The following is a 14,239-nucleotide window of genomic DNA, read 5'->3' as shown; positions in this document are numbered from 1 at the left end:
GGACAAATGCAGCTATGTATTTGAGTAGGTAAACCTAAATAACTCAAACAATTTCATGCAGTGGCACACACTGAAGAATCAGAATTGGGAAGTATTGTTTTTAAAATTAGTTAAAAAGAGGTAGACAGAGATTTTTATGTGGACTTCGTCTTTGAGAATAGATTAATATTTCTTAAAAATTTTAAAAGGATAAAGCTAATGTAGTACATACTGATGACGTATTACCTACCTTGTATGTAATCAATACACAGTAAGTCAGAATAGTAAAGTAGTAAGCCATCTTTAAGTGACATATATTAAATATGATTTGTAATATTTTATCAAACCCTATGTAATTGACCTGGTCTAATTTCAAACACTAGAAAAAGAAATTAGTACAATTAAAGGAAATAATACAAATCTAATATGTGATAGAATCAGAAACCACCCAAAAGAAACTAGAACTCTATAATAACAAAACAATGGCTGTATAACAGGTTTTTCAATTCACTGAAGACAAATTAACAAAAATAAACTTTTATATCTTCAGGATTGGAATATAAATGGAGGCAACAAATATACCATAATTAACATTTACTATGAGTTAAACTGATTGGAATTGTGTTTGAAAGCACAATTTCTGTGGGAAGGACATATAAAAGAAGCAACTGTTAAATTTATGCTAACCATGAAAACTACTGAAATGAAAAAAATCTACCAGCAAGTATGTCATGTTCATGAGAAAAACTATGGTTAAGACATTATGTTTGAGTTAAAATTGCAATTTGTCTCCTTGAATTCTTGTGGACAGTGACCATTAATTTATAGTATTTTAATCCAGTAGAAGTGTGATCTTACCAAGACATTGTTATCAAAGCAGACATCAGGCCCTTTTCGGTATCTGGGTTGCTTAACCATGTCACAAGGATTTGGACCATCAGCTAAAAGAGACTTGTTAAGGAATCTCATGTTAGTTTTTTTCACATGATTAAAAATAAATACAATGCAATGTATTTCCCAAAACATGTAAGAGATAACTTATACATCATTACTCTCATCCAACACAATTCAAGTACATAGGAATTTAAATAACTAAATTGTGAATTATCCTTCTCTGGGGCATGTGTAGCATAATTATTCTTGACATTCCAACTAAATTTTGAGTGAGGAATCAATTCTGCCTTTGCGAGGTGATCAGAGCAGTCTAATAGTTTTCTCTTTATGAGCATAAACAATGTGACAAGATTCAAAATGCATTAAGATGGTTTTCCTTTCCAGATAGCTCTGATGTCAAAGGATACAAGTCTGCTCCGCTTGTATGAGCAGTCGTGTGTCACATGGACATGTCCCTTTGCTCTCAACCATTATGAATATTAAATTGGTGTTCATAAGCTTTTCTCCATGAAAGATTCTGCAAAATAAATACGGTATCATAGAAAATGAGAATCTTTTCCAAAATAAATGGAAATCTTTCAAAGATTTTTACATATTAAAATGAAAGACAAAATACGACATTTGAAACATAAACCATTCCCAGCACAATAGGAGTATGATTTTAGAAGAAAAAAATGTTTCATTTATTAGTGTGACTGTATTACCTATGTCAAATGAATAAAAAAATTGTAACATGTTTTATGTGTGACCATTTTAAAGTATTAGTCCTCATTGCAAAATAAGCACAATTTAGTTGTTGATGCACATAGAAAAAAGTTTTTCTTTGCACATACAAAGAATTATGATGCTTATGCCAAAGTTGCCTTATTTTACAGATAACACAACAGGGAATACAAAAATGTCTAGGCATCTTGCCCAAACTAAGGGCAGAGAAAAGTCCGGAACAGTGCTATCAAGCAAACTTTCTGTGAAGATGGAAAAGGTGTTTGCACTGTCCAATATGGTAAATACTAGCCACTCGAGGGTATTGGGCACTTAAAATGTGACAAGTGTGACTGAGGCACAAAATTTTAATTCTAATTAATTTAACTGTAATTGAAATTTCAATAGCCACCTATGGGTGGTAACTACTGCACTGCACAACACAGACATGGACAGAATCAAGGGTTTTGAATTCCATCCCCTGTTTTGTCCACACCTTAAGCTGCTCTTACTTTAGTAACCAACATAAAAAATGTAAATATATCACTAAAAAAGTAATTTCTTTATCATTATACATTTTGCAGAAAAGAGGGGTTTTCTTTTTGCCCTGTTAAGCTTTGATTTCCATAAAGCAAATCAAAAGGAAAGTATGATTCAATTTAACGTCTTGGTTATACTGACCTTCACTTTACAATTTAACTTACTTCTTTTAGCACACATTGCTCTTGCTGGATGTCAATTAATAAAAGGCCAATGACTGTGAAACTCTGATGTATCCAATAAACATGCCACAATCCCATTTCCTGAAGTCCATAGCCTGATATGCTAATCTCCTCTAAACAAGATAGTCTGCTTTTTTGTGAGTTCATGTTTGACTCCTCCTTCCCTTTCCTCTCCTCTTTATATACTCTACCTCCTCCTTGGACATAGAGGTTTGCTAAAGAAAGTCATAAAACATACTGACCACGTCTCCTAAAAATTCATGATAGGTTGCTTATCCCCTCTTGCAAAATTTTTTTTTAACTATTCTGGCACTTTCATAATTTCAGATTACCTCACCTCCTCCTATTTCTTCTTCCGCTATGGTAACATTTCTTCTAGAATAATCTTCCCTCCACCTCTAAAAACAAAGTGTCTCTACTCTGTGCTTTGTAAGCTGTGACTTGCTGCTGTCTTCTCAGGAATCCTGTGGTGTTAATTATTACTTTCCCCTCAAAATCCCCATCTTGCCTTTCTCCTCTACCCTCATTACAACAAAATTAAATTCTCCATCTCTTTTTAAAAGATATTTTATGGATACTGACTAACATTAACCATGACCTAAAAAAACGGTATTTTTCCCAGTTCCTTCAAATTCAAATAAAGATAACATTCAGTTCTTCAAGTCAGAGAAGACTAGAAGCAAAAACAAAACAAGACTTTTTTTTTTTGTAAATCTGTTTAGTTACCATATAGAAAAATAAATAATATTTGGCTTAGAATTACTAATACATTTAATAACTTCATATTAGAAATTTTTAATATGGGTTATTTTAAGAAAAAAAGTTAAAATATAACCAAATTTCTCTATGTTCTGCCTAAAGAGAAAGGAATTATCTTGATCATGTAATTATTATTATAGTTGAAGAAATAACAGCTTATCAAAGTTAGAATTTTAAAAATTACAAATTTTAAAAGCCTACAGAGAAACTAAAGATCGCTGACATTTTCAGCTTAAAACAATTACTCACATCTCTGACTCCAACACAATTTTCAGTTTTTTTCTGTAATGATTATAACAGTATATACGATTTCTTAATGAAATAGGACTACTCCCGAAATAAATAAATTACCTGGAACAGTTTCCACAGTCTAATACACCGCTGAATGATTTACTGTCGTTATCGAAGAAATACTGGGTTTGTTCAGTAATGCAGCTCTGCTTGGACAGGGAGGCCGTGAAGTCATCATCCTCCATCTCAACTTGGGTGGGGAGGGGGAGTAAAAACAAAGAACACCATTAGGAGGGGCCTCTGTGTCACTCCCCTGGAGTCTTCACTTCTCACAGAGCAAAATAAACATATAAAACCAGGACGCCTCGACTGGCTTGTTTACTGTTGTGCAATATCGTGGCAGCCCATAATAGATGCCTGATAAATATCAATAGAATAAATGAATTCTAGTACAAGATGGCTATGAGATCAAGCCAGTGTGACCTAGGTAATTTCTAAAACATTAGGAAAGGCTGGACAAAAAGTTTCTAGCTCTAAAATTATGAGATGGGTGACCTGTTTTCTCTTTCTCACACAAATATTCTCTGAATTTGTTGAACTTCAAGCATATCCCAAAAGAAAATTTTTGTTATGGCAATGACAAGGTCTGAGCATTTACATACCTGCCTCAAGGAGTCGTGGAAAGGTCAAACTCAAGAGAAACTGCTGTAGAATAGACCTGAATTTTTGAAATTAAAAAAAAAAATAAAAATCTAGGGAAAAAATGTGTTTTTACATGTACACATACACATAAATACTGTTTCCCTTTATCTTTTTGGGAAAGAAAGTCTTGGAGTGTTTTTATTTAAGCATTTTTAAAATTATATAACACATTGTAACCTTTTTGTAATGTGTAAAAGAAGTCACGAAATCAGAAGTGTTCAGATCTTGTTCAGGATCAAGTGGGACACAATGTGTGAAGAAACCTAACAGGCAATGTTATCAAGCAGAAGTGTTCCCTCTAAGAGGGAGAATGTCTGTTTCAGCACATTGGTTTTCACATTCATTACGTCTCCTTATTTTAGCTTTTAAAATCATTTGTTTTCTGGGTTTCCCCCGCCCCCAACAAAGAAACGATGCTGTTTATACCATGGGTTTGAATTTGTTAACTATTTACTTTGTAATATAGAATATATTTGTAAATATGTAATGTAACTTTCATGAAACAAAATATACATATTATATAGAGAGATACAGCACATTTCAGTTTTACAGCAACTGACAACTGAGCCAAATTTCTAGAACTGAATTTAGTTTAAAAAAAGTGGGGGTGGGAGGGGATATAGGATAAAGACAAGTATTTCAGGGTCATGATGAAATTTTAAAAGCCTACTGAAATTAATATATAAAATCACATCAGAAAATACCATTTTTCAGAATAAAACAATTTTCTAAATCTTTTAAAAACTCTCAAAATTTTAAAATCCTAAAATCTTCTTTGCTGCTTTAATGATATAATCACTTAATTTTAGCTGGGCAAACCTCAACATCAAATGAATATTGTACATTAATCTACATGGAATAGGGCTAACAATACAGTGTGATGATACAAAAAAAAAAAAAAAAAAGAAAAGATTAGAAGGGAGAGAGGGAAGAGGGAGATCATGGATCCCAGACGTAACAGGAGGTTTAGTTACAACTAAACAATGAGAAATGTGATCTTCCAGACTTTCCACAGTGCCACAATTGACCATTTGAATGTCTTATTTTCATAGGTTGTAGGGTCTACAGGTGAGGGTTGGGGGAGGTTTCGAAGGTAGCATCAGTGAAAAGAAATAATTAGATCCATTTCAGCAACCTGATGCCCCTAAAACGATACTAGTCCTTGTATCAATAGTAAAGAGGTAGAAGGTTGCCATCATGCCATGAGTTTGATGCATGTAGACATCCAACTGGGAAATTAAAGACAAATTGTAACTTCTTACAGATCAATACACCTAAAAGAAATTAGTGTAATGTTTTTATAAATATTTAATACAAATGAAAAGAGTTTCAATAGATGAGGAAAGAAGACTCTAAAGAGGCTGAAGTTTACATCCGCATAACATTGTTTTCATATGAGAAACTGAAGAATGGTAACTTTATAGTGTTCACTTAGGAAAAACTATAAATATTACCAATAGGTGATGTAGAGAATGAAAAAAACTTAACTCCCTTAATAAAAATTTGAATGTCCCCTAAATCCATATTTTCATCAGATGCTTTTCTATTTTACAACTTCTTTCTTTCATTACCAATAAAACTAAAATTTTGACTTACCAGGCAGCAGCAGTGGCCCACCAGCCAATTTGTAATATGTCTGCTATTGATGGCTACAAAATAAAATAATGTCATTTCAGTAGTCTACTTGATACTGAGGACACTTGAGTATCCCCTTGAGAAGAATTGATTAGACTGTGGATATTACTGACCACATATGCTGAGCGATGTCCTGCTCCTTGTTTTGGTGCAGCACCGGGCTCACATACTGACTGATAATCATAAGATTTGTTAAAAGCATAAACTGATATATTAACCAGGTGTCTCATCAAGCTGGGATCAATCTCTCCAAAAAATCTTCCAATCTGGTGAAGAAAAAAATCATAAAGCAATGTGTACTTAAAATGTAAGTGAAAAATGAACACAGGAATCACCATTACAGTGAAAAGAAATAATACAAAGAAACTGAACTACAACTGAGGAGCTTAAAAACAAAAGCAAATGAGAAACGTGTATACGATACTGTGAACAAACTAAAATGAGAGTAAGTGTTCTCATTACTCAGTGGGGCTGTGTGATATTTTATTTGTGGAAAGAATGGACACACATTACTAAGCATTAAATCACAATCAAATGCTTCCCAGATGAATAAAACACGGGTGGGAAATGGAGAGGTGTAAGTCAAAGGGTACATAGAAGCAGTTATGTAGAATGCATAAGCCTAGAGATTCAACATACAACAGATGACTGTAGTTAATAATATTGTGTTGTCTACCAGAAATTTGATGAGAGTAGATTTTAAGTCTTCTTACCATACCGCAAAAAAGGTTAACAACCTGAGATGATGGATATGTTAATTGGCTTGACGTAGTAATCACTTAACTATGCAAATCAAAACATCTTGTTGTACACCTTAAACATATACAATAAAAAAAAGATCAAATGCCCCCCTGGGGAATGGAAAAGTAGCATAAATGAGAGAGAAGGCTGGCCTAGAAAAATAACTTGGAGGGACTGTGATGAACTGGAACAAGTCCCATCTAAACGGACAATCATGAGTTAATCAGCTCCACCCCATAAATACTGTCATCCAGAAAAAAAACAAAAAAAGCCCAGGGTTGAGATATCTTTTGCTTTGTTTTTTTAAAAAAGAGAAGCCAGGAATGCAGATTCAGAAGTGAAATTAGTTGGCATCTAATTCAAATTTGTTAAAAATAGGCTATGTGCTGCTAATTTGCAGATTTGAGACTAGAAATCACATCAGTTTTAACCAGCTATATATTAAATTAGATATCATCAACTGACAAATTTTGAAGTGAAAGTTTTCTAAATATCTGAAAGATTAAAAGTTCATATCATGCTAAAATCCTTAACTTTATGTTTTAATGATACCAGTACTAAAATGTAAAATCAAATAACATAAAAACTAGACTTAGCATGCATTTCTTAATGGTTTACATAATATTAAGCATTTTACAAATTATTTTATGACAGAAATAAAACAACTCATCGATTTCTAAAACACTGAAAGAGGTTTTGTAATGTTGATCCGGAAACACACTTTGGAAAGCCTAATTCCCTCTTATTTCAGGTACATACCTGATTAGTATAATCATCATGATTTGCCATCAGAAGAAACCCACCGTCATCCAGAATCACACAATCCATTACCTATCAAAATAAAGTGAACAGTTAACACATTTTTAGAAAGGTTAGGAGGCTGCATTGTCTTTACCCCATTATACGTACATGATTAGAGTAATAAAAATAGAAAATTTTAAATGCCTATCTTCTCTTGAACGTATATGTTCATTAAATTCTGGTGAAATAAAGGCATGCATAGATTTATATCAAACCATCAGGCTTGATAATCCAACACCAACCATCCACTTGAGACTGTCAGTTCAGTCTGAACAAATCATAAGAGCAAATTAGAAATAATCTTTTTACCATTTCCGGGTCATCTAAATGATCCAGAAAACTGGATAGAGAAAATTATTTAATAATGAATAACTGATTTAAACACATACTTAGGATTTTGACAAAAAGATATTTTAAAAAATATCATTTTAGTTATCCTGTTTCACAGACTTAAAACACATCAGTACTATAAGACTATTTATAATTATTTCATATCTTTAGATTAAAAATATGTAGTTGGATAATTGGAGATTTAAAAGCAAAATGCAAAACAAAAAATGTCCATGGTTAAGAAAATACTTACTTCACCCTGAAACACAGGATAAATTCCCACCTAGTTTAAATCATGTTTTAATGTGTGAAAATCAATATAATAATTCGTATTGAATAAAAATCACAAATAAAAACATTGTTTTCAAAGTTGAGGATGTAATGCATTGCATTTTCCTAATGTGAAAGCAGTTTATTACTAAAATATTTGCTCTTAAAACAGCTACTGCATAGTCTATGTGAAATAGATAAGTTACAAAAATCATTAAAATTATTGGCTCATAATTTCACAGGAGTAGGAGTGATAAAGATGATATGAAGCCCCTGCTTCCCTTGGAGATATACAGACACACAAAAGAGGACTGGAAGAAAATATTGTTTCATCATTGTTATTCAATTTTTAGAATTATTTATCTAGTATCATTCTTAGAGCATCTTCAACCTTTGAACAAAGTTCACATTTCCTTTTTCAATTTCTCAAACAGAAGTGAAAGTAATACAAGACACCTTAAAACTCAATCCATGTAACTAGAACTTTATAATAAACTGTAATACTTCCGGGTTTAGTTAAAACATTTTTCCTATAACTATATAATACAGTGTGAACAAATTAGAGAAAGTGTGATAGGTGAGAGAAAACTGCATTGATAACCAATAGGGTTGCTTTGGTTAGAAACTTCCTATCCGGAAATAGAGCTAAAGATAAATATGTACAGAAGAATGTAACACAGTTGAGACCGAAGAGAACCATCATATTGACATGACTATTTTTTTACCTTCCAAGGATATATACATATTTTTAAAAATTCAAGCATTTCACGTTCAAAATCAAAAGCATATAAATTCAAATGAATATATTATTTCACATTTCCATAGAATTTTTTAGCCTTTGATTAAAAATTCCTGCATATTTTTTCATCATTATAGTCTTAGCAAGAGTAACACAAGGAAATGTTGTACTCAAAAGTGATTTTAAATAGTTTTCTTACATCACTGTTTCTTTTGCAGTCACAAACTGGACCAGCACACTGAAAGACAAAAATGCGATTATCACCTCACTTTTAAAAGCTGGATTTTGATTATATTATTACCATGTTATAATTAGAAATTCTGGAATAATTTATCCAGTAGAAAAATAAGATTAAACAGTATAGTCTATAAGAAACAAAAGTTTTATCTTATTAGAAAATGTCAATCAATATATAAACTAGCATTGCATGTTATAACTTTGAAATACTTGTATTACATATTGACTAATTTAAACAAGAAAAAGCTTTGAAAAAATAGGATTTTTCAGAATTCAGAATACTACTTCAGTGTAGTGGTACTGAGAATGTATTTGCCACTGTATAAGGACCTTATATTTTTTTCTATTGAATTTTGAAAACATTAAACATAGCATAAGAATTTTTTAAAAATATCTTACCGGATCTCTGATTGAGGTTTTGGTGAAATTCTCTATCCAGGAATTTACATCAATTTTAATTCCAACAACTGAAAAATTAATTTGAATTCAAAGGTATAATTAGATGTAATACAACCTTTGCAATATGACAGTTAATTATTTTGATAGCAAGTATCAGACTATAGTTTATTACAGAAGTTTTAGTTTTGTGTTCTTCATTAAGAAATAATGCTAATAGCTCTTAAACTATTACATAAATTGTAATTTATATTCACAAAAGAGTATATTCATTAGTCACAACCTGACCAATTAACTAATACAATAAGCTAAATAAAAAACAGTAGTGTCAGGAAAGCCTCATAAACTTGAGGTCATTCAAACGGTATATTTTAAGAGGTTTCCCTAACCCCACCAGTGCTTGCAGTAGGTGCTTAATAAATCTTTGCTGAAAGAGTGAACAGATGAATGGATGAGTAGGTGGGTTAGTAGGAGAGTGGGTGAATAAATGAATGGCTGAGAGAATAACTGATTTAGTAAGTAAATGAGCAATTGAGTGAATGAAGAAATAGGTGAATGAGTTAGTGAGTAAGTGATGGAGTGAATTCATGTAATAGATCCGCTGATGGGGTAAAGCTGTCCTCAGGAGCAGGAAGGCTCAAAATACTCTCCTTTAAAACTTCAAACACTGAATCATACAATCAAAAAAACTAATAGCTTTTACTTTATTGTATTCACTCACTCTAGCCCACTTCCGATCCTCATTGATTCTCACTTTTACTATGTTTACTTGCCTGTTTTTCCAAAAAGTCATTTTTTCTATATATTTTATAGCAAATTTTTAACTGATCCCTACCTAATTCACTTTGACAGACACCTAGTAGAATATAGTATAAATATGCCATATTTATCTTTTCCCTCAGGGCTGGAAACTTAACTTTTTTGTACAAATATGTAACTCCTTGGCCATATAACTTTGTAGGTATTTTAAAGTATTAAGAGAGACTGCTGGAGTGGGGTTGCTAATCCAACATTAAAAATTTTGATTATTATACTAAATTGATTCCATAAATTTTGTCAGAGTATAAACATACACACTGTTTTGAAAATTCCTCAAATCTATGTAGTATCAATTTGATTTTATCCCAACTTCAGAGGTAACTAGTTATATTTTATTTAATTTTTTTAAGTGTGCATTGCCTTTATTTTGTCTGAGACCTTCTGATGACCTTCTTGATAAACATTGCCAGTTTATAATATAAATGCCAAGTAACATTTAATTTTGGTTGTGTTTTTGTATTTAATATTCATCCTTACCTGCAGGTTTAAGAAGTTTCCCTTGAATATATATTTCTACAGCTTTGCTTACCATAATGCCCGATTCATAGGCACCAGGTCCACTTTCTAAAAAAAAAATAAATAAATAAAACACCTATCAAGATATATTGAATAATAATATTTATTTTCTGTCATTAGATACAGATGGATAGTATTTTGCTTAAAAATTCTAGCATCTATAAACTATACAAATGTTTGTGCTGTCCTTCCTCTCTTCTTCCTTTGTATACACTAGGCTAACTGGTATATCCATGAATTGGTTTGTATTAATTGATTCGGGGACATTAATTAGCTTGGTTGCATCTGCTTTCACAACATAATGAATACATGCCAAATCTCGACTTCACAACATTTGTTAAAATATTAAGGAGTTCTGCTGAAGTGAAGTGGAAAGATTGATCCTGGATGCATAAAACTGACTTTGTCTTTTATAAGATATATGTCACTGGGCAAAACTTTGAAATTCTCTGAACTTGTTTCTCCATTTATGAAAATGAAAGTAAATACTACCTATGTGCAAAGATGTTCAGGGATTAAATTACAAGGTTTTTGGGAAATAACTCAATAAAATATTTTAAAAGATAAGCTATTATTAATTGTATAATTATATTTTATAATACTGATAAAATGTAATCAGTCAATGGAATTACTCTACTTTATTTAATTCCTTAAATGTTTTTCAATACATTTTCAGTTGTAATATGAGGGATTATCTACATGTGTTTCTATTTCTTATGCCTGCCTAATAGATATGCTATCTCTAAATTACTGGAAGACTGTTTGCTGTGTATGCATTTTGCCTCTTCAACTAAATGATGTTTCTTTTCTATTTTCCTAATGCCTTGCAAGTACTCTATTTTTAATGATGACTATTCTGAGTAGTTAACATAAAATGTAGTGATTTGGGGGGAAAGCAGATAGTAGCAGTAATTTATTATTTAAAAAATTGAGAAAAGCTGAATTCCAAAGCAATACTTACTGTTAAAGTAGGGAGCAGTGAAAACATAGTTATCATTATCTAGGCTCCTTTTATAGAAGCTGTCCTCATATGTCTCTGGGTTTTCTTGCCAATTTTCTCCAGCCCTAAGGAGGAAATGGCTCATCATTTGTATTCTTTAATCTACCTGATAACCTACTTTATCCTATGTGGACTTGCTGAGCTTTACAGATACGCCTACATCTCAGGTATGTCTAAAGAAGTTAGTGGTAATTGATAGCATAACTGATACTCATTACTGAGCAAGGCATCAGCATAGCATTATGAATCAAAAAAGCTAACTCCTAGTTTTACTCCGTTGTTTACTAGTCAGGTAACAGGACAAGTAAGTTAATAGGTCAATTAATGTTAGTAAGTATTGGTGCCTACTCAGCCTACTTCTTGGACTGTTATGAAGATAATAGAGATAAGATGCATCAAAGAAGAGTGAAAGATAATTAAGTGCTACATAAATATTGCTGATTGGTTTTAATCATTGTGGTCATTTCACCGGTTTAGCTTGTATCTACAAAGAGAAAAATCTCTTTAAACGTCTCTTAAATTTTGTAATAAATATACTTGGCAAGCAAAAACATCATTGAAGAATTTTATAATGTCATTTTTCAGAGAAATAAAATCTTTTAATAATGTAATACTGTAAACAATGGCTCCAATGTAATCTAATGGCAATCAGTTTATTTGAAGAATGGCTTCCTTACGCAGTAATGTACAAATCCTTGGCGCAGTCTTTTGTAATGTACTTGTTTTTACAGATGTTATTTGAACTTACTCTTTGGGATAAACTCTGGTAATCCCACCATCAGTCACAACAAATCGTGCTTTCACTCCCTTGCTGAAACAGAAGACAAAAGAAGGAAATGTTCTATTGAACGTATTCTAAAATACAAAGTTAGGTGTTGGTGATACAAAGAGAAGTAAGTTTAGGAAGTAAAGGAGATATATCAATAGAGGCACAACTATGTTTTAATAATTTAAATATCTATGAAATTTGTACTTGAAGGATGTTTAAGGAACACATCTCATAGGAAATAATGACTGAGGTGCATTTTGAACATGGAGTATGAATTGACAGCAATGACACAGAAAGCAGGAAGGTGTCACTTGCAGAGAGGAATGTATACATAAGGGAAAGCTACCAGAGATGGCTGGTGTTTGGTATAGAAAAAAAACGTAAGACAAAAGGAGAGAAACAGTAAGAAGCAAAGTTTCAAGTGCAAATTTCTCAATGGTCAGCTAATGAATGATTTTGAATTCCATGTTAGAGAGCTTCAACTGTATCTTGAACTTAGAACTGCATTTTAGGAGTTAGATTCTGGCCAATATGAATTGTATGGAGAATTGACTAGAAGCTGCATGTGGAGGAATGGAGAACACTAAAGGCAGAAAAATCAGTTGCTGTGATTTCTTAGAAATGGGATCTTAGGGCCTTGATTATGAGGTAGAGAATAAAACATTGCTAGGAGAAATATTTAGCATTTAGTGATTGAAAATGGGGTGGATAAGAGATTATAAATAAGAATCATACTCAGATTTTCTCGACTGGATGTATGGTAGTGCTATTAGAAATCCAAATAAACACTGACTAGAAATCCTACTTTAGCACAAACAGAAACACACAATCATGCCCATTTAATTTGGTTTATTCACCCTGAAGTGTATGTGCATGGAAAGTTGAGTAATAGCAGACATCAGTACTGAAAAACACCCACAACTGAAAATGCAAGTTGTCAACAACTGTACAGTGATTTTCTTGAGAAATATTAAACATTATTAATGAACTGTAAATTTATGAGATTCATACCCAATTTCCACAGGAGAAACTAAATTGAAATGCAGAATACATATTTTTATTAATAAGAACAAATACTTACATATTTTTCTGCTTACTCCAGTAATTTTGGACAAGTTCATTTGTAAAGCCTGCATCAAGCAAGACTCTATTAATCAAATCCGCATTACCTAACACAGAAAAAGGAGATCGTCAGTTACACTCACAGTTCTAAAATTATGATAATGAAAAATATATTTTCTATTTCCAAAAGCAATTTAGAGTAGATATTTCTATGAATTTTAAAATATATTCCACATTCATTTTCTTTGCAATTTTTATATTGTTCATCTTGCCTCACATTTTTCAGGAAATGAACGGATTTAGTAGTAGAAAAACCAATTCTAAATGAGCCAAATTATTTTTTAAACTTTATCAAAATATGAAATAAGCTATGCTAAGAAACAGGAAATAGTCTTTCTTTTGTGTTCTTGTTTATTTCTGTATGGTAGCATGGTGATTCCCAACCATCATAATTTTATGACAATTTAATGTATACACACACCTAAAATTTTATATATGTATATAAAATTTATATATACAGAAACAGAACTACCTCTGAAATTATCAAGTAAAAACATTCAACAAAAAGTTACTGTCTACTTTCACTTTCATTTGTTATAAGAAAAGCTATTTTCATTCTTTTCTATCACAAATATCAAAACTAGGATAATCCTGGAGTAAATAAGACTATGAAAAATTCAGTGCTGCATATCGAGGAGCAAGGAATGGAATGAGTATCACAGAGTAGTACAATCCCAAGAATGATTTTGAAATCTACTGGTATTGGTCAAAGAACCGATACCAAAGTAGATAATAGGTTGTCATTTCTAGAATAACTGAAGTACATATTAGCCCAAGTTTAAAGATAATTGAGGAAACAGATGATGAGGATCAAAGGCCAATTATTACATATTCTTAAACAAAAACCTCTGCCTTCTTCCCATTCTCTTTGTTCC

The 14,239-nt window shown here is 31.8% G+C and overlaps 1 protein-coding gene across 4 annotated transcripts in view; it reads right to left on the bottom strand.

Moving 5' to 3' along the window:
* CACNA2D1 (calcium voltage-gated channel auxiliary subunit alpha2delta 1) overlaps positions 1-14,239 on the bottom strand; it is a 498,772-nt gene that overhangs the window by 12,078 nt on the left and 472,455 nt on the right. For all 4 annotated transcript variants that reach the window (XM_024249257.3, XM_024249260.3, XM_024249259.3 and 1 more), the window contains 13 exon segments: positions 13,324-13,411; positions 12,222-12,284; positions 11,435-11,538; positions 10,435-10,521; positions 9,142-9,209; positions 8,705-8,743; positions 7,125-7,196; positions 5,738-5,890; positions 5,586-5,638; positions 3,950-4,005; positions 3,408-3,537; positions 1,281-1,390; positions 838-920 (listed from right to left, as the gene is read on the bottom strand). In XM_024249257.3, coding sequence (XP_024105025.1) covers positions 838-920; positions 1,281-1,390; positions 3,408-3,537; positions 3,950-4,005; positions 5,586-5,638; positions 5,738-5,890; positions 7,125-7,196; positions 8,705-8,743; positions 9,142-9,209; positions 10,435-10,521; positions 11,435-11,538; positions 12,222-12,284; positions 13,324-13,411 — 1,106 coding nt within the window.

The sequence above is a fragment of the Pongo abelii genome, chromosome 6, assembly GCF_028885655.2.
Source record: "Pongo abelii isolate AG06213 chromosome 6, NHGRI_mPonAbe1-v2.0_pri, whole genome shotgun sequence".
NCBI classification, from domain to species: Eukaryota; Metazoa; Chordata; class Mammalia; order Primates; family Hominidae; genus Pongo; species Pongo abelii.
Note: the sequence above shows the minus strand (reverse complement) of the source record. Positions and strands in the feature narration are given on the sequence as shown.